The 26,075-nt window shown below is 36.9% G+C and overlaps 1 protein-coding gene across 7 annotated transcripts in view; it reads right to left on the bottom strand.

Annotated features, from left to right (window-relative positions):
- Positions 1-26,075, bottom strand: part of UBE3D (ubiquitin protein ligase E3D) — a 156,688-nt gene that overhangs the window by 86,579 nt on the left and 44,034 nt on the right. For 6 of the 7 annotated variants that reach the window (XM_041762593.1, XM_041762627.1, XM_041762638.1 and 3 more), the window contains 2 exons: positions 25,381-25,489; positions 22,423-22,586 (listed from right to left, as the gene is read on the bottom strand). The exons of the other annotated variant lie outside the window; for it this stretch is intronic. In XM_041762593.1, the coding sequence (XP_041618527.1) occupies positions 22,423-22,586; positions 25,381-25,489 (273 nt within the window). The remainder of the gene's footprint in view (positions 1-22,422; positions 22,587-25,380; positions 25,490-26,075) is intronic. 7 annotated transcript variants of the gene reach the window in all.

Below are 26,075 nucleotides of genomic sequence, written 5' to 3'. Positions count from 1 at the left end.
AATAACTATTCTATAAATTCAGTTATATTATTCTCTAATAACTATTCTATAAATTCAAAACAGTTCATAGCAAAAGATAATTATTTAGATTATAAACTTGGTCGGAATTCTTAAGAAATTAGCTATAATACCCTGAGAGACTGGACCCCCTCATTGAAGTATAAGATGTGAGGAAACAAATACTTTTCCCGACATAACCAGAAATACAGACAGAACTCTTATACAATTAGCTTCAAATACAAATGCATGAATTTGGTAATTGCTCTTCCCTGCTGAGGACATCAGCCAGTGTTCACAAGATGTCTATATGACTACACACTGGATATTAAGCTTGAGGAGGGGCACCTAGCCAACCACAGCAGAAATAAGATGAAATGACTGTATAAAACAGTGGCATAATCTACTACATGCTATATCGTTTCTGGACTTTTTCTAAACTAGATTATTAATAAAGCTTGAGAAATGTCTAGATATTTAAGGATAAACATTTAGCACACTGGAATCAAAAGTACAAAGCAAAACCCAGCTGTTGCCAGGAAATTAACTGCAAGAAAACGGAATCGGGCCAGAAGTTCCAGGATTAAACCCAATACTAAAGTGAGTATCACTTTTATCTGGGAGAATCAAACCATAACTCTTAGTGACAAGAAGGTTCACAACATCATACAAAATGGAATCAGAAGGGAAACAGACCTAAATCTTGCCCTCAAGCACTTTATTTCAAAATAACATATGTATCATCTATATATCAAGTTTATGAAATTCTTCAGCTAAAAGAGTAAAATGTTAGGTTGTCCAGACAAATACAGAGGAAGAAAGAGCTCCTTTATAGTAAAAAAATTTACACAGGCCTCTCCTACTTCTGCTCTTTATGGCTGAAGAACCTTGTTAGCAGTTTAAAGCCCCAGTGTGTTCAACTCTGATCCAGTGTCATTAACCCTTGCCCTCTGCTCTACAAATCTCATTTCTCCAGGAGGCTGTCCAGATAGCCACTTCTTCCTGAAGCCAGGATAGCAATTACTCCTGTGGGGCTTGAAGAGTCAATTTTAATGTATTACTTACCAGTCGGACAGGCTGCTACATGACATGTAGTACATTCGCTCATCAGTTAGAAAGGTGCATTTTAGTTACTACTTTTTGCCACAAAAATGCCAATCTCATTTCAGTACTAAAACGTAAAAGTCAAGCAAACTTTTTCATAAAGGGTCAGATAATAAATATTTTAGGCTTGTTGGACATCTGTCACAACGACTCAACTCTGCCGCTGTATATGGTAACAGCAGCCACAGACAATGTTTATACAAATGGGTGTGGCTGTGTTTCAATAAAATTTTATTTACAAAAGCAAGTTAGTGGGGGGAATCTGGACTTATCCTGCTGGCTACAGTTTGCCCAACCGTAATGTAAAGCAAGCAAGCATACTTTAAAAGAGAACTGTCCCATAGGACCATGTTAGTCCTTTTCACTTTTTAAAAGTTCAATTCATTCCAGTCTTCATCAGCAAATACACATCAATTACTGATATAAGAGATATTTTACACAGTGAAACCTTTCTATTATTTCTCTGGGCCTCACTGCTCTAATTCCTCTGAATGAAAACAGATTTGTAGCCTTTCAGAGATTAAGAGCTCTGTTTGGAAGCTGATGCAAGTTTTGAACACTTGCCATAAAAAATGCACATGCATAACGCACATAATTTTTTATCCAATTTCATGGGGTTCACAGACATCATGAAATTTGCTAGAAGTGAGGGTGAAGTGTCTAAGAACTCCATGTTTTTGTCTTATCTCTTGAGTTAGTTATCTACTGCTACATAACCACCTCCAAGTTAGACAGCTTAAAACAACAAACATCAGTTTCTGCAGGACAGGACTCTTGAAACAACTTAGCTGAGTGGCTCTGGTTCAGGATCTCTCCTGGGGCTACAGTCAAGATGTCAGCAGGGGCTATAGTGATCGGAAAGCTGGGCTGGGGCCTCAGTGCCCTCATGCTGGCAGCTGGATCACCTAAGAGTGAGTGAAGCATACAGCAAAAAGGAATCCACTGAGCCTTTTATGACCTACTCTCAGAATTCACCCTCTCTCAGATCTACTTTGTTCATTAGGAGTGTTCACTAGGTCCAGCTCACACACAAGGGACAGGGGCATTAATCTCCACCCCTTAAAGGGAGAAATGAAGAATTTGTGGGCATACTTTAAAATCATCACATATCTCTAAGTTACCCAATGATACCAAGAAGATGGGATTCCATTTAATCTGCCTGTAATACCTCAGCTTTCCTAGCACCATGCTTATCAAATAAATACTCGACACAGATTCATTAATATGCTGAGCTAGGGTTCAGATAGTTTTTCAAAATAATTCTTTAAATTTGGTAGCATACCATTTTTAGAAGTATCTAAGCAGAATCTTTAACTGGCACAAAGGAATAAAACTATAACAAAGAATGGATGATGATTCCTGAGCTATGCTGCCACAGCTTATAAGTAAATCTTCTTCCCCCCAAAATTTTGGTTGAGGGAGATTTATACAAGAAGGTTAGAAGGACAAATTTTGTTGATAAGAAAGAGTTATCATTTTGAAATTAAAAAAAAAAAAAGAACAATAGCATAGCAATCCCTAGCTAATTAAGACTTACCTTCCAAACTGGCTGAACAAAAACTATCTTCCCCTGAGCACTTCCTGAATTCCCAACTTTTTGAATTTTCCCTTAAGGTTTTTCACCAAGGCTTTGATTATCTATAAACCTGCCAAGCACACAGCCTCAGGAGGTAGGTCTGCCAGGTACAATCAATATGGTCGGAGAAAAGATGTATGTGTCACATTAGCATTAATAAGTGTCACCTGCAAAAGTCCCAAGTGCATCAATAAAAAATTAAGATCTTCATATAAAAAAATCAGAAATTAAAATTTTTCCATTAAATTTTCTTTAGTTTCAATTGATTTCAGTGCAAATATGTACAGAGTTTATATAAATATTCCAAGATGTCAAATAAGCCCTCCAACATTTATAGGTCATGTCTCCAAGGTACAGAAATGGAATCTGTAGTTACTCTGCTTCTGTAAAAACATCTGCATTCTTTAGGAAAGGGAATATAAAGTAGAAGAAACTGAATTTTCCAGTGGAAGTATGAGCTGGAAGGAGGATTATAGCTTTGGGACAGTTACCTCTCCCACCTTCTTTTCTCCTTATGAGACCTAGGCCCTGTGGTGAGTAACACTTGGCTACATATGTATACTTTCATAAGAGATCCAGTAGTTGTAATTTCTCATAGGCCAGCTTATTTCTAGTTACAAACCCAGGAGCCCAGTACACTGGACAGACTCAACATGAGTGGTTTGTGTATATACTGATGCTATTGAACATATTTTATATTATAAACCATTCTAGGGATTACTTCTATTTGACTCCTTTACTAAAAACTAACTGTGTTTTTTTGGTATTTTCTTTGCTATACTAGATTAATACCAGATGTAGATGAATCGCATTCCTAGACTATATTCTACAGAAGCAAGAGTTTCATAGTTTTTACTCACCAATCTGTACCTATCCCCTGACACACTGTTAGTTGAATGCATGAACAAACACATAAACAAACAAATCTTCTACTTACCTCTGTGTACAGTAGGACAAGGTTCTCGTGAATGTGTGTGTTAGCAAAATACAATTCACCATTTGAGTAGTTTAAAACATACTAACCTTAAAACTGTAAATAAATATAGATTCTTTTATTAATTTCCTTCCTTTGGTATACACTCTGGGAAATTACCAACATGTCACTGGCCTCCTTCAGTCTATTCCCCTTGAGAGATATAACCAAGCTATACTTGGCGTACAGTGACACCTACTGGCTGACAGAAAATGTCTTCTATGTGTGTTTACATTCTGCAATCTCTTCCTTAAATTCTTATTTTCCAACTTCCATTCATTCAGTATCAGAAAGTATCTCTATATTCACTCCACTCCACTGACATACAGGATCTTCTTGTGCAATTTTTCAAAAGTATGTTCTTTGGGTCTAGTGTTCCCATGAAAAAAGTTTCCATGATCACATAAAATTCACAAGTGCTAAGTAAGTACTGTTATGTTTCTAATTCACACTGAACCTTACTGCTGTTTGGCCAGTGCAGCAGTAAAGATGCTTATACATAATTTCACTGAGCCCACTGACTCATAGATTTGTTTGTTAACAAAAATGACAACAATAATAAGTAACAATAAGGGACGTCTGGGTGGCTCAGCGGTTCAGCATCTGCCTTCGGCCCAGGTTATGATCCCAGAGTCTCAGGATCAAGTCCCACATTGGGTTCCCTGCATGGAGCCTACTTCTCCCTCTGCCTATGTCTCTGCCTCTTTCTCCGTGTATCTCTCATGAATAAATAAAATCTTAAAAAAAAAAAGCAATAATTATTGCACAGTAAGAATCTCAATTAGCTTATTTGACTATTGCATCCTTTTTTGCTCCCACAAAAGACCTATTAATATCCTTTGAAATACATTTTGGGAAATGTATCCTGCAATTTCCTATCTCTGCTCAGAATGTCTCCTCTTCAACCTCCTGCCCCCATTATCTTTCCATCCCTTAATTCTGAGATCAAATGCTATCTTCTCTATGGAATTTTCCTTAATTAGAACTAATGAGAAAGCCCTCTGTTTATGTCTATCATAGGACAGAGCATGTGTACCTTCTAGAGCTTTTATATAACTTGTTTCCAAGATTAAACACTGAGACTCTGGAAGTAAAAATTCTGTCTCATTTATATTTTTATCTTCGGTATCTCTAAGCAGAAAGTTTTACACACAGGAAGACTAAGTGAATGTCTGTTGAACTGAATCCGAGGCTAAGCACTGCATTAATTAAATACTTATAGCAAGAGAAAATTAAGCCCTCCGTTTATAAGACAAACTAAATACAACAGAACTTGAGATCACACTCTTGAAATGCTTCTAAATATCCCAAAGTCATGAAATTGCATAAAATTAAGTATACTTATTCTAAAAGATGAGGAAATTAAGGGCCAGATTGGAGGCTATCACTAGGCCTGGCAAAGTAGCTAGTCAATAGAAAAATCTGGGACGATATTCCACGTCTGACTCTAATCCCATACTCCCCCTATTGTAAAATGTCAAATATTCTCCTACAACTCTAAGTGCCCCAAATGTTTCAGATCATCTCAGTATCAAATGCCCTAACAATCACCCCCAATTACAGATGGGGGAATCATTCTTGTGACTGACTTACTTCAGAGTGAAGTCCCATGCCACAAAAGATTATTAAATTTAAGAAATACATTTCTACAACTGCATCATGAAGCCCCATGCCCAACTCTTTCAGTTAGAAGACAACATGGTCACTTTAATCTTTCTAGGTTCACTCTACTCTTCTAGAATATGTTTACTGAGTAATATGTAAAGTGAACTAATAGTTTGTATGTGCCTACTAGTATGTGAAAAACTGTTTAGGTAGGAATTTTGCTAAGGACACGGCTTTTCCAAATAATCTTCTACCCTAAAGTTCTGCTTTTACTGCAGTTGTTTTTTAAACACTGGCCAGACAATTTCATCAAAGAGGTAAAATGTGGCTGGTAAGCCAAGGTGGATCTGAAAGTTTTACAATGACTAAGGCTGTTACCCCACACTGGAAGAAGAATGGGTGAATATACAAGCAGCTATTGGAATTAGGTCCAAAGAAGCCCAGGGAAAGCAAATCAGGTAGGAGACCTAAATGAGAACTCAATACAGAGAATGTTGAAAAAATAAAGTATTTGCAAAGGAGACAAGCATGTCAGTCAAAGGTGGAAAAGAGAGGGAAGGAGGTTAACCCAAAAAGTGTTAACATGGTTAGAAGCCTTGTGAGGACATGGTATAAAAATAGACTAAGACGGGCTTGGGAGCAGCCAATTAAGACTGGTGTTTGCAACCAGAAGGGAAAAAGAGTAGACACTGAAATTAGGTTTAGAAGCAGAAGCCAAGTTTAGGCTTCGTTAGGTAGGTAAAAAGAGTGGATAAGTTAGTCTTACTTGGGGGCTAACAGGAAGAAGTCTCGATGGTATCAATCTGAAGAGTCTAAAAGCAGTGCTTTGTAAATAAATCCATTTCCACTTTTTTTTTTTTCTTTTACAGGCAGTGTTTGTTGATGGTGGTCTATAAACACTGACACAAGGACACATGGCAGATATAACCAAGGGTTTTGAAGACAGACCTATTTTTGAATCCTGTATCTATTATATCTTAGCTGTGCCTCACTGGGCAAGTAACCTTAATTTCCATGACTTGTAACTACAACACTTTACCACACATATGTTAAAAGGATTCGATGATATGAATGATACGATGTATTACAAAACTTAGAACAAGTATGATACATTGTAAAAGCTCAAAGATAGTAAATATCTTTATTAGATCATTAAAACTACAATACTTATCTTGAAAGACTTTAAAGAGGAGGGGATTTATAGCAAGCTTACAAAAAAGAAGACGATATAGATGCACAGAAAATAAAAAAAAAAAGAATATCACCAAGGAAAAGAATATCAGAATAAGAGTCTATAGTGCCTTTATAAGCCTTATTTGAACCCAGAGACACTCCTATTCAGAAAAACCAACTAAGCCTGAGTAACTTTCAGAGTTAACTTAAACAACCTAGCACATAAAATGTCAGCTGTGTCTCCCAACCTCCCTGTTGGCCTTATTGATTTTGAAACAGACTCTGTGATAAAATTAGCAAGGTTAAGTCACTTTACCACTAAAGGTATCATTATTTTATGTTGCTATGTGATGGAAATAAGAGATGCTAAGAAAATAAGAGTTAAAAAAAAACCCAGAAATCCACAGGGCTTAGAATAAATTTTTATATATTTAATTCATGTAATTCCCGAGGATGTGCATGTATTAGCCATGCACAATAGAAGAAAAAATTTTATAGGTCTGTTAATGAAGACCTTACTCATGTAAGAACACTTAATAAACAAAGATGTCCACTGCCATATCAATCCCTTTCTTATAGAATATTACAAAATAATACGGACATTGGTTGAAATGGAAAGCTTAGGGTCCTATGGGTAATTATAAACTTTTAAACATAATGAACTACCTATGATCTGCACAGATGAATATTTGAGAAGCTGTAGAATTCCATTCTGATTGGACACAACAAAATCAGCGTCAGGCATAGGACAAGGCAGGACTAAAGTGGTTAAACCAGAGCCAGGCTATAGAAGAACTCATACAATAATGCAAGGAGATAAAGATTTTGGGTAGGCAGGAGGAAGAAAGGGAGTGATGTAATTGGGGATGGCTAGCTGGCTACATAATTTAGGCTGGACTACAGAGTTTCTGGCAGGCTCAACAGATGCACATAACCTTCACGTGAAGAGTAATGAATACCTGAACTAGGTTGATTAACAATACCAAAGAGAACAAAAAGAATAGATATGAAGGAGATTTAGAAAGAACACTGGACATCACCTCCAAACTGCCTGGAAGTAGAGGAACTGGGAAACAACAGCCAACTTCACAATCTAAGCCTGGGTGACTAAGAAAAATCATGATGCCATTGATAGATATAAATGAGAGGAAAACATATGTTCACCAGGAACATTAATGAATTTCTTCTACCTCGCACATATTGAATTTGAGAAGCCAATGGGATATCTGGCATGGATAACCCAGAAACAAGACAGAGATATAAGCAAAAAACTTGGTGAAATGTAGGTCTGAAAATACAGACTTGAAAGTTTTTACTCAATGGAAATTAGAGTTTCTACAATGAGAGTAGATGAGCTTTAGCAAAAGGGAAAAAGAAATCAGGGATTTGGTTGTCAAGCTATAGCAAAAAGCAGAAATGTAAGGGAGGAAGGGAAGAGGTCAAAACAAAGGAAAGAGAGCAGGCCAAAGAACCAGAAGAAAACCAGGTGAATGCCAGGGCAAATATATCCAAGAAGAAATGGTGAATAAGGATTAAATAAATGCTAAGGATTAAGAAAAAGCAAATGATTTTGCCTACTGATGACCTCTTGAAATCTCTGTCTGGATCATTAGCTTCAGTAAATAACTGAAGTAGAAGATAAGTGAACTTGTTAGAAGATCTCCTTAAAAATGATACAAATGCAAAAGCCTGCCAATTCCAATTTTAATTTTGATAGGATCAAATTATGATAGGACTCTAATTTTGATAGGATCAAATACATAACAAGACATCATAAACCAAGTTTAAAAGTAAGCTAAGGGATGGAAAGAAATGTTTCCAACAGATAAAGGATGAGGGTTCACAATCTGAAAGAAATCCCAATACCAAACACAGACAGGTGGGTGCACGCACACACATACACATACATACATTCAGAAACACAAATTTAAGTAGGCCAAATAACCTGAACAGGCTACTGACAAAAGAGAAAACTCAAATGGCTAGTAAGCATAAACACAGATATTCAACCACACTAAGAAAAACACTCATTTGAAAAAGATGCAGTTCTATCAATCTGAAGGAGATTTAGACTATCAGACTGACCAAAATTAGTATACCTGATGATATCAAACACTGGAATAGGTATGAGGAGAAGGGTAAAAGTGCCAAAGAAAATAGCTCCTAGGAGAACAATTAGACAATATCTATTAAAATTTAAAATATCAGTGGTGGGGTGTCCGGGTGGCTCAGTCAGTTGAGTGTCTGACTCTTAGTTTTGGCTCAGGTGAAGATCTCACGGTTGTGGGATTGAGCACCACATCAGGCTCTGTGCTTAGCAGGGATGAGATTCTCTCTCCCTCTCCTTCTGCTAGTCCCCCTACTTGTGCTCTCTTTCACTTTTTCTCTCTCAAATACATAAGTAAATAGACTCTTAAAACAAATAAATAATAAATAAGGTATCAGTATTAAGGGCCACTCCCTACTCTCTAATAAAAAGAACCAGAACTCCTCCTGTTGGCAGATTCTAGGGCCGGGAAAAATATGAATCTGGGGCATTTTGCAGTATCAGGAAGTAAAAGGGTGATCAAGAATTATTAGTATGGGGGCATGTCAAAGGGACCCAGGAGCCAGCCTAAAAGAGCTCCCAAAAGCCAAACCTAGAACAATTTAAACAAGAAAATAAATAACAAACATATAAATAAAAAAATGTATACCATGGTGTTGGATTATAACCCAAGTTATAAAATAAATATACATGAGTCCATCAGATAAAAATGATTGAATAAATAGAAGAAACCAATCTTCCTTATGTAAAAATTCCAAATAATACATATAGATAACACCCCTCTTCCGGGAGATGAAGCTTACTTTCCTCCTTCCCCTTTGAGGGGGGCTGGAATCAGGGACTAGATTCCAAGGAACAGAATATGGTAAAGAAAAAAAAGTCACTTCATAGTGAAAAAAAAATGGCCAAGTGATCACGGTGAACATCACCAGTGATGGCTGTGGAACTCTGAACCCCCTGATATAATGTGATGGTATTCTTTTCCAAACCCATAATCTCAGTCTAACCAGGAGAAAAATGTCAGATAAACCCAACTAAAAGACATTCTAGAAAATTCCTAATCAATCCTTCTGAAAAATAAGTAAGGTCTATAAAACTGTCCAAGACCAGAGGAAACAAAGAAGACACAAAGAATTAATGTAAAGTAGTATCATGGACTGGATCCTAGAACAACAGAGAACATTAATAGAAAACCTGGTGAAATCCCAATAAAGCTTGGAATTTAGTTAATATTAAGGTAACAATGTGGTTTTTAGTTTTGAAAAAGGTGCCATGGTAATGTAAGATAATATGAGGCAAAACTGGAACTGGGTGAAGGCTATGTACACAGGAACCATCTATACCATTTTGTAACTTTTCTATAAATCTAAAACTACTTCCAAATAAAAAGTTCATTTTAAAAAATATAAACTTAATATATCTCAGGAGCAACTCTATTTTTCCTATCCACTCAGGAGCAGCAACTCCACTTTTTCCCATCCACTTTAAACAAGTCCTTGTAGAACTGTACAAGAAGGTATGTACAAGGGTCTTCACTGCATAATTGTTAGTATCAGATAAAAATATAAAAAACTGTAATAGACAAAAATTGTAAACATTATGGAACATCATACAGTTGTTAAAAATGAGATATCTATCTATATGTAGTGAGAAGATATAATGCTAAGTGAAAAAACAGACTGTGGGAGGGTACTACCATATGCGGTAAGAAAAAGGAAAAGATATATAAAAGATAACATACAAAACATTTCTATATACACTCCTGGGGCATTTATAAACATATGTCTATGTTAAGATAAAGAGTAGTGACGGTGGTGACTTCTATCGAGATGGTGGCCAAGGGGATTTGAGCTTTATTCTATGATGCTGAAGTTATTTTACAAGGAGAATGTCTTCATCATTTACCTGGGGAACTATGAGTAATCAATGTTTTTAAGGTAGGGAGATAATTTTCCTCTGAAATGGGAGAGAAAATGGCTAGAGTAAGGTTCTGGTAGTTGTTACCGTGCAGTGATCCACAGGGTTTCCCATGGAGACTGGCAGTATTACAGGAGGCCTGGGGCCTGAAGTCCTGCCTAGGTCCTTGAGACAAGCACTTACTGTCACAGCAGTCAGCCTTAACAACAGAGAGGTCAATGACGTAATGTTCAACGTATCTTGTTTCCAACAGAGGTGCGAGTACCTGGAGGACTCATGCAGCCATCTGGATTTAAAAAAAAAATCCCCACGTGCTATTGAAAAGGACTTCTTCCCTCTACTCCAGTTGATCATAGAATCCAAAGTTCATTTTTCTTTCTCAATGACTAGAATAAAAGCTGAACTAACCAGGACCATTGCAGTTGCTCTAGATGACAAATGTCAAACTAAAATTTGGCAGCTATGGAAGATTAAGCACTTTTTCTTTTATACTCATTATCCCACATTAAGCCAATAGATTTCCCTATAAAATGGGATCACAAAAATCATATGGAAAATCTTGAAGAACGTTTAACTCAGAGCATATATTTAAATAAGTGCTTAAAGCTCCATTTAAAGTACTACAGTTTTCCTTAATATATTTAAATGAGATCATTTCACAACAGTAATTTGATATTTTTAAAATAACATTTGAGGAGCTTTAGCAGTACAATGAAAAGTAAATTTCTCCTCTATCAAAGCTACATTTCAGCAGCTGAGAAGCCAAAGTCCTTCTCCAATTCTCAGTCTTCAAACAGGCCACATAGATTCTATGGTCTGTCATTTTAATAACACAAAAATAACACGACACTCTTTGCATCGAGACAATAAAGCTTGAATCCTGCTGACCCCAACTATGCTTTCTCTGTGCTTAAACCTGGGAAGATGATACACTGGACAGTCACACTATAAATTTACAACCACAAACCTCGATGGGCAGTGAACCACACCTACCAATCCCACACCTCTCTAGTCATCTCATTCACCTCCTCTCCAAATGACCATTTTGAATCTTCTCCATTCTTCTCAAACTTCCAACTGTCTACTACACTCACCCCTTTTATTCTTAGGCCTCTTCCCCCACCATTCCTACTTTATTGATAAAATAGAAACCATTGGAGGACAAGTCTCTCACTGCCCCAACACCTAGTATGCATACCTGTTCTATCCATTCCAGTTCTGATCCTCCCTCCAGTAACAGAAAAGGAATTAACCCTCCTCTGAAGGCTAGTTGTTACACCTGAGCTTGAGATACGAGACTGCCCGATCCTATTGGAATCCATCACCACTTCTTTCTCACATGTAATTAGCCTCTTCTCAATAAGATCCTTGCTGTTGGCTTTTGAACAGGTGCAAGAAGGTCTAACCGCATCTGCCTAACTGCAGTCAGTTCCCTGTCCCCTTCGTATCGCTCCTCCCCTTTAAGCTAAACTTATTGTTTCTGTCACAGCACCTGCCACTCACTGCTCACCCATTCCAATCCAGCTCCCAGCTCTGTCACCTGACAAAACAATCCCTGCTAAGGTCACTGAAAACTTTTTCAATCTAAATCCAATACACATTTTATACTCAACATCTTATCTTATCAGATGCTTCTGATCTGATAACTTCCACCTTCTTAAAGTATTTTGTTCTTCCCTCAGCTTCTATGAAACATACTCTGTTGTTTCCCTCCTACCTCTCTGGCTGCTCCTCTAGCTCCTTTCTAGACTCATCCTCCTTTTTCTGGCCCATAAATGTGGGTAGTTCTTCACAGCTCAGTCCTTCCATTCTCTCTTCCTAAACAATCCCACCCCTGACCTTGTCATCAATTATGACCAATATGCAGATGACTCACGAATCTAAAAACCCAGCCCAAAACTTTCATCTGAACTCTGGGTCTATATATTAACTTCCTATTTGCTATTTCCTCTTGAATGACTCATATAGTAACTCAAACTCAACACATATAAAACCAAACCTCATTATCCTCTCCCAAAACTTGATCTTCTTCCAACGTTATCTATCCCAATAAATAGTGGTTTGGTTCCAAAATCCAATCAATCACAAACACTGCAATATTACCAACTATCTCTCAAATCTATCTCAGCTACCATCGTCTACTATAGTCATTTCTCTTGGGCTTCTGCAATAGCCTCCTAACTGATCTACTATATCCAATTGTTCCCTAGTTGGCTGCCAGGATAATATTTCTGAAGCATAAATAAAACCATCTCACCCTTCTCTCTGGACAAAACATTCAATGGATTCTTATTGTTCTTATGATAAATACAAAGACAAAGCTCTTTAAAATGTCTCTAAGATCCTAAGTTGGTCTGGCTCCTCCCTACTGTGTCCTCATTTCTCATTCTCGCCAGGTAGCCACCTTGGTCTTCCCATCTCTTGTCCTCACTGTGTCCTCTCCCACCAGAGGGCCTTTGTACTGCTTTCTTTCTTGCCCAGAGCCTCTTTACATAGTTTGCTTATTCTCCTCTTACAGACAGCAGTCAAGCATCAGTTCTTCCTGGAATCCTATCCAGGCCTGGCTGGTCTCCCTACAATTTGCTCCTCTAGCACTATATAGCTTTTTTTCATAGCACTGATCATATTGTAATTTACTAGACTCTACTTAGGTCTATGATGCAAAGCATCACATCTCTTTTAGATCAATTTTCTTTTTGCAGTACCTAGCACTATAGTATGGATTTAATAATATCTGTTGAATGAATGAATAAATGAACATCTTCAACACCTGAGATTGAGAACTTTTTTAATGTCCAAATTCAATGGGTTCTTGAAATTCAGCCTCTCCAGTCTGGTACCACTGTAAATGCCTTCTTCTCTTTCCATCTAAATTACCTAAAACAGGGATACCTGGGTGGCTCAGTCCATTAAGCATCTGCCTTTGGCTCAGGTCATAATCCCAGGGTCCTAGGATAGAGCCTTGCATCAGGCTCCCTGCCCAGCAGGGAGTCTTGCTTCTCCCTCCCCCTCTGCTCATGCTTTTACTCTCTCTCAAATAAATAAATAAATAAATAAATAAATAAATAAAATATTTCATAAAAATATAATTTAAGACAGCCCTGGAGGATGAATCCCTAGCTCTAGCCACTCTCTGATTCACCCTATCTATGTAAAGCTGACAGGATACCGGGGCAACATCATCTCATAGGCAATCAAGATAGTAATAGGAAAGGAGACCAAGTGGAAAAAAAAAAAAAGAGAGAGAGAGGGAGAGAGAGACAGAAATACTGCACAAGGAAAAGGGAGCTTGAAACCATTCCATTTGAGGCTCTTAAGCCTGGAAAAGAGAAAACCTAGGACTGAATGTCAGATTATTTGAATATTTGAAGAGTGGTCATATTCAAGAATCGACAGATTCATTTTTGATAGCTCTGGATATGAGTTTCTGGGATACAGATAGCTCAATAAGAGGAAGACAATTCAGTCAATTAGAACTACGTCAATGTGGTCAATCTTGTTAAGGAGTGACTTTGCCATGACTCAGTGAATTCAAGCCCAGTATGGTGAAAAGTGCAGCACAGAGAACAGTGGTTCTCAAGCATTTTTGTATCAGCTGTGGAACCCTTTCTTCAAATAAAAGCTTTTGATGAGAATCTCATTTGCCACACAGATAAATGGGAGCATCTCTATGGGCAGATGACTGCCACTCTCTACTCCCCACTTAACCCCTATGCGAGCTACCTGCCACTGCATCGGCAACAGCCTACTGGAACTCCCTACATGAAAACATGCATACTTTTGGGGTGCCTGGGTGGCTCATTTGGTTAAATGCCTGCCTCAGCTCAGGTCATGATCAGAGGATCCTGGGATTGGGCCCTGCATTGGGATCCCTCCTGAAAGGGGAGTCTGCTTCTTCTTCTCTCTCCCTCTGCCCCTCCCCACTGCCTGTGTGCTCTCCCTCTCAATAAACAAAATCTTTTAAAAAGAAAACATGCATGCTTTCCCTGCCCACCCCTCTGCAGCTTTTACTGGGGTGAGGGTGGAGTAAAGTACTTATCTCTTTTCTATTTTCTCTGATTCAAATGATTATGATTTTCCATGAAAACCCTTTCCTCAGCATGTATGTAGATTTTGCTCTTTTCAAAGAATTTTTCTTTGTACATGTTGCCTTAACTTTCCTGTAATTCCTTTATGGCAGTAATCTTTGGTCTCCTGCTTTAGAATCACACATAATAGCAAGTATAGGAGGAGGTAGGTAATAGCAAAGAGGAAAAGGAAAACCCAAACCCTTCTGATGTGAAAAAGTGAAGACTCCAGGTTGGACTCGTAAAAACATCTAGCACATGATTAGAAAACACAGAAAAATGAAGTAACAATTTCATAACATATCCTCTTTCATGATTTAGCCAATTCCGGTCCCTTTTCCTTTTCTACTCCCACAGTTCACGATTATACTTATCTCACATTCTTACATTAGAAGAGGGAACCCAGATTCTTTCCAGAAAGCGGTTCCAAAAGATGAATTGCTGTCCATAGGTAAAACATGCTTTGACTAGTATCTCTAGGGAAAAAGCTCACTTTTATTATATGTCTCAGTCTTATTTCCTATATCTTCCTTAATGATTATAAATTTATGGATAAGAATTCCAAATAAAATAAGTCTGAATTTAGGCCACTGTACTTACAGAGTGTAATTTTTCCAGTTACAAATTAAAGAAGTATGTGCTCAACTTGCTATGTAATGAAGAACAATTTCTAGATAGGTATATCCAAGTGATAATACAGAAGTGTCCAACAAATGTGCGGAAAGTACTTTCCAAATAAGCATTTATGTTTTCCCAGAGCTATTTGATAACTTTCCTGTTTTAGATTAATTTCCTTTCAATGGATTCCTGTTCTAAGAAGCTACAGCAAAGGACTTCTGAGAAAAAAAATTACATTTGTATCCTCAAACTCTAGAAGATCAGGTATGAACATACTAGAAGTCAGAAGTTTCCACTGCTGATGTTATGTATTAAGATGCATAAATATTTACTAATATAGTACAGTAAGCAGTATATTTTGGGGAGTAATCAAAATGCTGGTACATCCTAAACTACCAAAGGAATTATTCTTGGGGAAAAATATACATTTATAGTGACATTTTCAGATCTCCTAAAATTTTATGGTGAGGACTACATGATATAATGAAAAAGGACAACCTGGATCAAATTCTGGCTCTATCACCAACTAACAACGTGACTATTTCTCTAATTGAGCCTCAGTTTCCTCACTTATAAATATAATACTTGGACATTCATATCTGAAGTCTAAATTAATCCTATTCTACAAATGGAATGCCCTAATTAGAGTGCACTGACAATGTCAGTCTATGACTTCTATCTGGGGACATAAAAAACACTTGAAATGCTTTAATAAAGTGCCCTTTAGGGATTGGTAACACTTGCCAATTCATTTGTTTGCTTGCTAATTTATTTATTCTAGCATCATATTCACACACTATCCAAATAAATTCATGTGAAGTGTTTTACGTTATATAATTATTAAATAGCAGGTCTTAGATATTCTGCTAAATATAAATTAGCATAAATTAACATTTGGTTTATGTTTTCATCAGTCAAAAAGGACAAATTCTTCTAAATTTCCTCAAAATCACCTAATTTTATCTCAGGCAATGATAGTATCTGACACAGCAGGTATAGGCACCTCAATTAAGCAGACTTTAGCAATAATTTTATGAATACACAGGCAACAGAATAAAAATAAATGGAACTGCATTAAACTTAAAAAATTCTGTGTATCAAAAGATCAAAAGACACAATCAACAGATACAATAAAAAAACACAATCTATGAAACAAGAAAAAATATTTGCAGCTCATGTCTGATTAAAGAGTTAATATAAAAAAATAAAAAAATAAAGAGTTAATATCAGAATATATTAGCTCCTGCAATTCAACAACAAAAAAAATCAAATAATCTGATTTAAAAATGGGCAAAGAACTTGAACATTTAGACAAAGAAGATATACAAATGGCCAACAAGTATATGAAAGATGCTCAATATCACTCATCAGAGAAATGCAAATCAAAACCCCAATAAGATATCGCCTCATACCCATTAGGATGGCTACTATTTAAAAAAAGAGAAAATAGGGGCACACGGCTGGCTCAGTTGGTGAAGCATGCAACTCTTGAACTCACGGTTGTTTGAGCCCCACATTGAGCATAGAATTTACTTAAAAATAAAATCCTTAAGGGGTGCCTGGGTGGCTCAGTTGGTTAAGCATCTAACTTCAGCTCAGGTCATGATCCCTGGGTCCTAGATCAAGCCCCACATCGGGCTGCCTGTTCAGCAGGGAGTCTGCTTCTCCCTCTGGTTGTGCTCTCTCTCATAAATAAATAAAATCCTAAAAAATAAAATAAAGTCCTTTAAAAACACAGGAAATGGTTAAGTGTTGGTGAGAATTTAGAACAACTCTTGAGGGAATGTAAAATGCTACAACTACCATGGAAAACAGTATGCAGGTTCCTCAAAAAATTAAAAATAGAACTACCATTTGATCCAGTAATCACACTTCTGGGTATATCTCCAAAAGAACTGAAAGCAGGATCTCAAAGAGAGATTTGCACAGCCAAGTTCAAAGCAGCACTATTCATAATACACAGGAAGTTAACCAAATATACATTGAGGGATGAATAAACAAAAGTATTACACACACACACACGCACACACACATACACACACACACACACACACAGAGTGGAACAGTACTCAGCCTTAAAAAGAAAGGCAATCTTGTTATATGCTACAACATAGATTAACTATCTTAAGGACATTATGCTAAGTGAAATAAGTAAGTTACAAAAAGACAAATACTCCATGATTCCACTTATATGAAGTACCTAAGGTAGTTAGTGTTATGAACTGAATTGTGTTCCCCCAAAATTCTTAAAAAGAATATCAACAGTTAGGGTTCTAACCCCAAAGTGACTGTATTTAATGATAGAACCTGCAAAAAGTACTTAATGAGGTCATTAGAATGGGGCTCTAATCAGAACTGCTGTCCTAAGAAGAGGAAAAGAACCAAGATCTCCCTGGCTCTATCCCCTCCCCATCTCTCTTTATTCTTTATTCTCTCTCCCTCTCTCTCCAAAAAAAAAAAAAAAAAAAAAAAAAAAAAAAAAAAAAAAAGGCCATGTGAGGACATAGTGAGATTGTGGCTATCTATAAGTCAGGAAGAGAGGCCTTACCAGAAACCAATCTTGATCCTGGACTTCCAGTGTCCAGAACTTTTGAGAAAATAAGTTTCTAGTTTTTAAGTCATCTAGTCTTTGGCATTTTGTTATGATGGACCTGGCAGACTAATATAGCCAAGTTCATAAAAACAGAAAATAGAATGGTGGCTACCAGGGGCTGGGGGAAGGGGCAAAGGAGCTGTATAATGGGTACAGAGTTTCAGATGCAGAATGTAAAATTCTGGAGAACTCTTTCACAACATATATGTGAATAGATTTAACATTACTGAAACTGTATACTTAAAAATGGTTAAGATGGGGGTGACTGGGTAGCTTAGTCAGTTAAGTGTCTGCCTTTGGCTCAGGTCATGATCCCAGGGTCCTGGGATCCAGCCCCACATTGGGTTCTCTGATCAGTGGGGAGCCTGCTTCTCCCTCTCCCTCTGTAGCTACCTTTGCTGCTCCCCTTGCTTGTTCTCTTTCTCTGTCAAATAAATAAGCCTTTTTTAAAAAAGGTTAAGATATGTGGTTTTAACCCCCCCCAAAAAATTAGGCATAATTTCAATTTACCTGCTGAAATAAAGGAGAAAAAAGATTTAAAAATACTATTTCACAAATAACAACAACAAATATTATTTTATTCATATGAAATGTATATATATGGGTGTAATTTATGTGTTTCTATTTCATCACAAAAACCAATAATGGAGGTGCCTGGGTGGTGCTGTTGGTTAAGCGTCCCACTCTTGGTTTTGGCTCAGGTCCTGATTGCAGGGTTGTGAGATCGAGCCCCACGACAGAGTTCAGAGCCTGCTTAAGTTGCTCTATCTCAAAAAAAAAAAAAAAAAAAAAAAAAAAAAAGTTTCTCTATCTCTTTCCCTCTGCCCCTCCCCACCCTGCTTACTTACTCATGCTTTCTCTCTGTCTCAAAAATAAATAAATAAATCTTTTTTTTTAAAGCAATAATGATGACTATATTAAGGTAAACAATACTTTGTTTTAGAAAGAATATTTATCAATACAGAGCCAACAAAGAAAAATCTAGTTAGTTTAAAAATATAATCTCTAAATTCACCAAAACTAAGGGTGAAGATAACATATCATCATTTCTTCCCTCAACATATTTTGCCGGAAAATGTTGCTACTAATTGTGGAAAAAGAATTTACATTCTCCAGGTTTTTTAATCAGATATTTTACCTTTTGAAAAATGTGGGAAGAGCCACTACCAGTACTTGGACTCATATAAGTTAAGAGAATTCAATTTAGCTTTTTTAAAAAAACCCCACTGATTTACACTCAGTGATTGATTACATTCCTGTAAATTCTCATAAATATTTAAGAACAAAGGACTTGAAACCTATAAAATTCTTCATCATTGTTTATTACAAATAAATCTATTTTTTCACATTTCCCTAAAAGAAAATGAGAGAAGTATAACAATAAACATTTATATTATATTTGTATTTATCCTGTTTACTCTAAGTTGTTAACATGTGGGATTACAGAAGTTTGAGCTCATGCCTCAGTAAAACATCTCTTATTTGTTTGGCCTAATTAAATGTCAAGAAAATTGTGGGCTGTGACACCAGAGGGAAAGGCAGACACAGCCTGATTTCAGGAGATAGACTAAGACAGGGTTTTTCAAGTTTGGCACTACTGACATTTGGGGCTGGATAATTCTTGTAGAGGCTCTCTGAGGCATTATATGATGTTCAAGGCCATCCTGGGCTTTACCTATCAGATTACAGTAGCCCTTCAAGTTGTGACAACTAAAAATGACCCAAACATTGCCACACGTCCCCTAAGAGGCAAAATTACTTCCAGTCTAGAGAATATAAAGACATAGATGAATCAATGAATTAGCACAATTAAACTGCAGAAGTTAATTTCGGATCCAAAGCTACAAAGTTAACATTTAGGCTCTAAACTCTGATATGCGAAATCAACAACATAAGTTGTAGGATAACTATGCACAGGGGGTAGGGGGATAAAAAACAATAGACTTCAAAATGTCAAGACGTGTGACTATTGCTAGAAAGAAAGAACATTCTAAATATATTACCTGCCACTTTATGTGTGTGCTCAAGGAACTAAAACCATAGTTGCATTTGCTGTTTTCCTCTTTTAGACTGCCATCTGGCAATCCACATTTCCACTAAAAAAATAATAAAAAATAAATTTGCAGCCGATTGGACTATAATAGTTAATGCACCACCTCACATGCCAAAAATATGCCAGGGTGTCTATGGTTTACTCAGTAATGCCTCCAAAGAAAGAAACTAATGTCCCTTAAAAGACAATGTCTCTAAAGACAAAAGCAAGTAACTCGCAGGATGCTTACCCAATTTATGAAGTTCCCTTCCTACCGTTAGGAGATACAGAGTGAACCAGTAGTAGGAGAAAAAGCACGACAAAATCAGTTATAAACAACAGGCAAGCTGAAATCATCAAACTCATTTATTATGTCCCCAAGACATCAAAGTTTAAAAAGTCCACTAATAAAATATAGCAAAACGCAACTGACTATATTATTATATTTCCAGTATCACAGGGATTAGGAATGAGTGAAATAATGAGACAGTGCACTGAATTCTTGTCACACTCCTTAAGAGAAGCAGTGTAAAAGATTCTTCACGATAATGAATGTAAGTTCACCACTGTAACTGAATCTACTACCAATCCCTTTTCCTTAGCACCCAAAAGTTGTCAAAAAACAAACTGACACATCCAAACTGGTATATTCTTTCTTTTTCATGAATCCATAAAGGCAGACTATGGTAACAAGAATCTACAGTCATCAACAGATGAACACAAATTATCAAATATAATGATGAACAGAAAACTATGTACCATTCATTTAACAAATGTTGTGTTCGTTTTTTTTTTTTTTTTAAGATTTTATTTATTTATTCATGAGAGACATAAAGAGAGAGAGAGGCAGAGACACAGGCAGAGGGAAAATCAGGCTCCACGGAGGGAACCCAACGTGGGACTCAATCCCGGGACTCCAGGATCACACCCTGGGCTGAAGGCGGCGCTAAACCGCTGAGCCACCCAGGCTGCCTGATAAATAAAATCTTTTAAAAAATAAATTTTAAAAAAGGGTAAAAAAAATTTAATGTCATACCTTTGCTGCAGCAATTACACTTCTAGAAATCCTTCATAAACAAGTACAAATAATTACAAAAGAAATTTGTGTAACAACACACAGCACAACACTAATTATAGCAGCAAAATAGTAATAACCCAAGTATCTATCAACAGAAAAATAATTAAATTATTTGTAGTAAGTCCATTTCATAAAATGCCAAGCACTAACATGGAAAGAATCTTGGGGATCTCTGGGTGGCTCAGCAGTTTGGCACCTGCCTTCGGCCCAGGGCATGATCCTGGAGTTCCGGAATCGAGTCCCACATCGGGCTCCCTTCATTGAGTCTGCTTTCCCCCTCTGCCTTTGTCTCTGCCCCTCTCTCTCTCTCTCTCTCTCTCTCTCTGTCTCTCATGACTAAACAAAATCTTAAAAAAATAAAAGAATCTCTAAGACTGTACAGTGTTGCCCTTTTTTTTTTTTAATTTAATTATGATAGTCACAGAGAGAGAGAGAGAGAGGCAGAGACATAGGCAGAGGGAGAAGCAGGCTCCATGCACCGGGAGCCTGATGTGGGATTCGATCCCGGGCCTCCAGGATCGCGCCCTGGGCCAAAGGCAGGCGCCAAACCGCTGCGCCACCCAGGGATCCCCAGTGTTGCCTTTTTAAGTATAAAAAATACACATGTATCACTCATTTTATGTTGATAAAAAATAAATAGAAAAAGAGAAAAATAAATAGAAGTTGAAGAATATATAACATCCTTTTTACTTCCGGAGAGGGACATGGTGGAGAACTTACATATATTAGTTTATGTATGTCTGTTTAAATATTTTATAATTTGTACTTATATAATCCAAAAAAGAAAAGATGAGCAATTTTTCAAAATTTCTTATTTATTTCCTAGAAAAAGACTGGGATCTTTCTGTTCTTAGTACAAATTTGATCTAAGTCATTGGAGAGTACAGGACAAGTATAAAATTTCCGTTCCATTCCCTCTGCCAGGAACACTGTTCTCTCAGATAAGGGTCACTGTTTGACTTCCTTCAGGTTTTCCACTTAAATGCCATCTTATCTTAGAAAACTTCCTTGACTTTTCAATGTAAAATGACAACCTCCTCCACCTATCCTACTCTCCCCAACTACTTTACCATGCTTTATATTTCATTAGAGTAAATCAACACCTGTGTCTTAGTGTTCCTATCTCTAAAATGGGGGTGATAATAGTACCTATCCTGCAGGTTGATGTTAGGCTTAAATATGCCAGAAGCCCTCTGATGAGTGCCTGGCTCTTAAGAGAGGCATATCAGTACCATTACTCCATGCCTCTTTTGTTGATGGTCTGCCTTCCCCTTATTACAATGACAAGCCCAGGAAGAAAGGACTGTGTTTAGTTCATGACTGCATCCTGAATGCCTGGAAAGTGCTTCTCAGTAAATATTCATAGCTATTGATGCCTGATTTAGTACTGCAGCCATATGCATAGACAGCTGAGATTACAAGAAAAAGACCAATTATTTTCAGTAAAAGAAGCTTCCTGCACATTAGCATGAATCATCTGTAATAATTCAATCTACTTTAAAGCATAATATTTAGCAGTATGACTCCTAGAAACTTCAAATACGGAAGTGGTATGGTACCATTTAATTCATTAATTTCTCAACACTAAATGGCAAAAGAAAACTAAAATATAATGTGGAATGAGAAAACAAAAACAACTTACTTTTCATTCCTGCTTTTGATGCATGGCTGGTAGAGGACCTTGACAGCATTCCAGGCAGAACCTGAATCTGCCTTCAAGATATCTTCCAATAAGGAGAACTTTTTGATACTTTTGGAACTTCTCAAAGATTCAATCACCAAACTATCTGAGTTTAAAATCCATAGCTAAAGATATGGAGAGAAAAGTCCAAGCATAAGGATATTATCATCACCCTATCCATATTTCATACCACCACTAAAAAACAAAATACAAAGTATAAAAATACCAGAAAAAAATATAGGAGAATCCAGTATATAATTGTAAGTATGGTAAGTCTTTCAAAGTGTAACATCTACTAGAGCTGCTGAGATCATAAAGTTTAAAAAAAAAAAAAAAGACAACTAGGAGAAAATATTCAATATGTAGATAACAAAGTTATTATCTGTAATTTATAGAATTCCCAATAATCAATACGGGGGCAAAACAGCCCAACAGAAATAAAGGCAAAGAATATGAACAGAATTAACAGAAGAAGTGATAAACATATAAAAATGTTAATATAACTAGTAATAAAAAAATGTAAAAATCATATGCCACCCTTTTTCACTTATCAGATCAGCAAGAACAAAAAGATGGTAACATCCAGTTCAGTAGAGGGTTTGGAACTGCTAGTGGAAGAGTGTTTCAAGATTTGGATGCACACTATTTATTGAGGGGTCAGCAGGAGTCTGGCTTCAGCCTGACCGCATGGAGACCTCTGAAGCAAGAATCGCACCTACAAGGTCTGTCCCACCTTGAGCCAGGAGGCCACTGCTTTCTATCCCAGGGTCAAATCACAGGCAGCAGACAGACCAGGGCAAGAGTGGGGAAGAGGTAACTTTCTGAACAAGGTGGCATCTGTCATGTAAGGGCATGTCTCTGAAGACAGGCAGCTGTGTGCCTGTAGCAGCCCACATGTCTCAACAGCTGGGACATGGGTGTGCCAACTTGAGTAAGGAGGATTTGGGTGGGAGATCAAGAATGTCTCATTCTATGGGATAAATTAGTATAACTTTTCTGGGGGGGGGTGATAATTACCAGTTTAAACACACAAATTCTGTCTAAAATTGGAAAGAAGTACTAAAATACCCATGCAAAGATTATTTTTATTCCCAGCACTGTCTTTAACAACCACACACTGGAATTCTAGCCATTAAAGACTCTTATTTATATTAACACTAACAAGAAACAATCTTTATGACGTACACAGTTGTGTGAAGTAAACACGAGGAAGAAAAATGCTCATCATGTGATTCAGGTATGTTTCACAAGCAGAAAAGCAAACGTGAGTGTGTGAACATACAGTTGCATACAGGGAGGGAAAAAATGTTGAAGTGCACATACCAGATTGTTAATAACATCTACCTTCAAATACTATGATGTAGCAAGACAAGGAAAGAAGATGAGGGAATACCACCACTTCTTTTACATTCTTCATGTTGTCTGAATGTTTTAAGAATGTATTAGTTTTATAATGAGGAAGTTTTTTTAAATTTAAATATATATTGGCAGGTTTTAGGTTTTTAGGTATTTCCTATTCCCAAGTTTTAACTTGAAAACCCTTATAGTAAAAGAAAATTAAAACTAATTTCAGACTATGACTATGGGGCATAGTCACTTCAGTCAAAAAGTATGTTAGCTTTGGTAGAAATGATCTGGAATCAGAAAGCATGGGGTCCCCATAATGGATGGCCAGCTACAAAGCCACACTTAATAACAACTTTTAACTCTCCCCCTCCTTCTAGCTACCATGTTTCCCTATTAGCTTGTGAGTTCCTTAATGGCATATTTTTTTCCTAACATGAATGCCTAGAACAGTACCTATAGAATAAGAAATGTTCAATATATGGAGGAAAAGAAGAGATGTAGGCCCTGATTCTTGGATTTTCACGTAAACACCCAAATTCTTTTCTGCAGACCATTTTCTTTTTTTTAACAGAAACAATAACAGTGCTTGTGGGACATGCAGGGGTTGATTCCACTAACTGGAGGACTTCTTACTACTCAAACATCAAAGTGTTAAAATCAGGATCTCGAAGAGGTATCTGTACCCCCATGTTCACTGAAACACTATTTATAATAGCCAAGGTGCAGAAACAATCTAAATGCCGATCAACAGATGAATGGATAAAACAAATGTGGTGCACCCAAACAATGGAATATTATTCTTAAAAAAAGAAAGAAGGAAAACTTGTAATATGCAACAACACAGATGAACTTTAAGGACAGTATGCTAAGTGAAATAAGCCAGACACAGAAGGACGGTACTTCCTGATTCCACTTACATAAGGAATCTAAAACAGTCCAACTCATAGAAGCAGAGAGTAGAATGGTAGTCGCCAGAGGCTACAGGAGGGAGAAATGGGGAGTTGCTCATTAAAAGGTATATAGAGTTTCAAATAGGCAAGATGAGTAAGTTCTAGAGATCTCCCGTATAATACTGTGCATGCCTGTAATTAACAATACTGCTATCATGTACTTAAAAACCGATGAAGAGGATAGATCTCATGTTAAGTGTTCTTACCGCATACACACATACACAGAAACAGGAGCAAGAGAATACAGAAGAGTATTAAAGAGTATTCTTTAAACAGAAGAGTATCAACAGGGAAAAGTCAATAGAGGGGAAAAAAGTGACAGAGACAGAATTATGTTGTAATGATCAAGAAAAGCCATTAACAACTTGGAGTGAAAAATTTTTGCGGTGTGAGCAGGAATCAGGTTTTATTTCTCTCCATATTCCTCATACCTACCACATAGAGGCACTTGATCTTTTGTTATTAAATTAAGGGAATTTGATTTGTGAATTAAACTGATATTATGAATTCAATTTTTAATTTGTTTTCCTGACCTGAGAATTAAAGAAAAAAGAATGGCAAGACTAAAAAATTTCTGAGGCCCTGGATTACCAAGCTACAAAAAGCCGAAATAATTTCTTACCAAGATGTACACTTTTCCATCATGACCTTGAACAGTGAATCTAAAAGTGCTTCTAGCAGTGGAGAGTTCCACCAGACACTGGGCGATAATGCTCTGTACAAACTGAGACCTGTTTGAACAGAAATCAATTTTCACAATGTACCTCTCATAATAACTCTAAGTGGCAAGAGGAGCCAAAAATATCCACAGGGTACCTAAAAGGTAGAGGTATGTGCAACTAGACTTTTCTGTACACTGCCCATTCCTTCACAGACTGTGCTAATGTGGATTTTAATATATTTCAATGTATTTGTTTGCTCCAGTCTTCTTATTAACTATTCTCTGATCCTTAACACACTTACTACCCCAAACCTAACTATTCCCCTTGACTGAATAAAAAATACTGTATTAGTCAATTCAATATTCCATTTGTGCTGTAGCACATTAACCAGTGAAGAAGTTAAAAAAGAAGGCATGATATTTCCTACCAAACATTAGACAGGATTACATACAATGTTTTCCATTTGTATCCCCTCAAAGAGTCAGAGCTGAGTTACAGAATCAAAGTATTTACAGGAGGATAAATTTTAAGGTTATATTCAGATTGCCATAATTTTTAGATATCCATAAATGAACTGGAAGACATACTATAGTTAACTTCTGTTTGCAAACTAAAAAGATTCAGAGAAAGAAAACGCTAATGGATCTAGTGGATA

This window comes from Vulpes lagopus, chromosome 1, assembly GCF_018345385.1.
Source record: "Vulpes lagopus strain Blue_001 chromosome 1, ASM1834538v1, whole genome shotgun sequence".
Taxonomy (NCBI): domain Eukaryota; kingdom Metazoa; phylum Chordata; class Mammalia; order Carnivora; family Canidae; genus Vulpes; species Vulpes lagopus.
The sequence above is the reverse complement of the archived record's forward strand: the minus strand, read 5'-3'. Positions and strand labels throughout refer to the sequence as shown.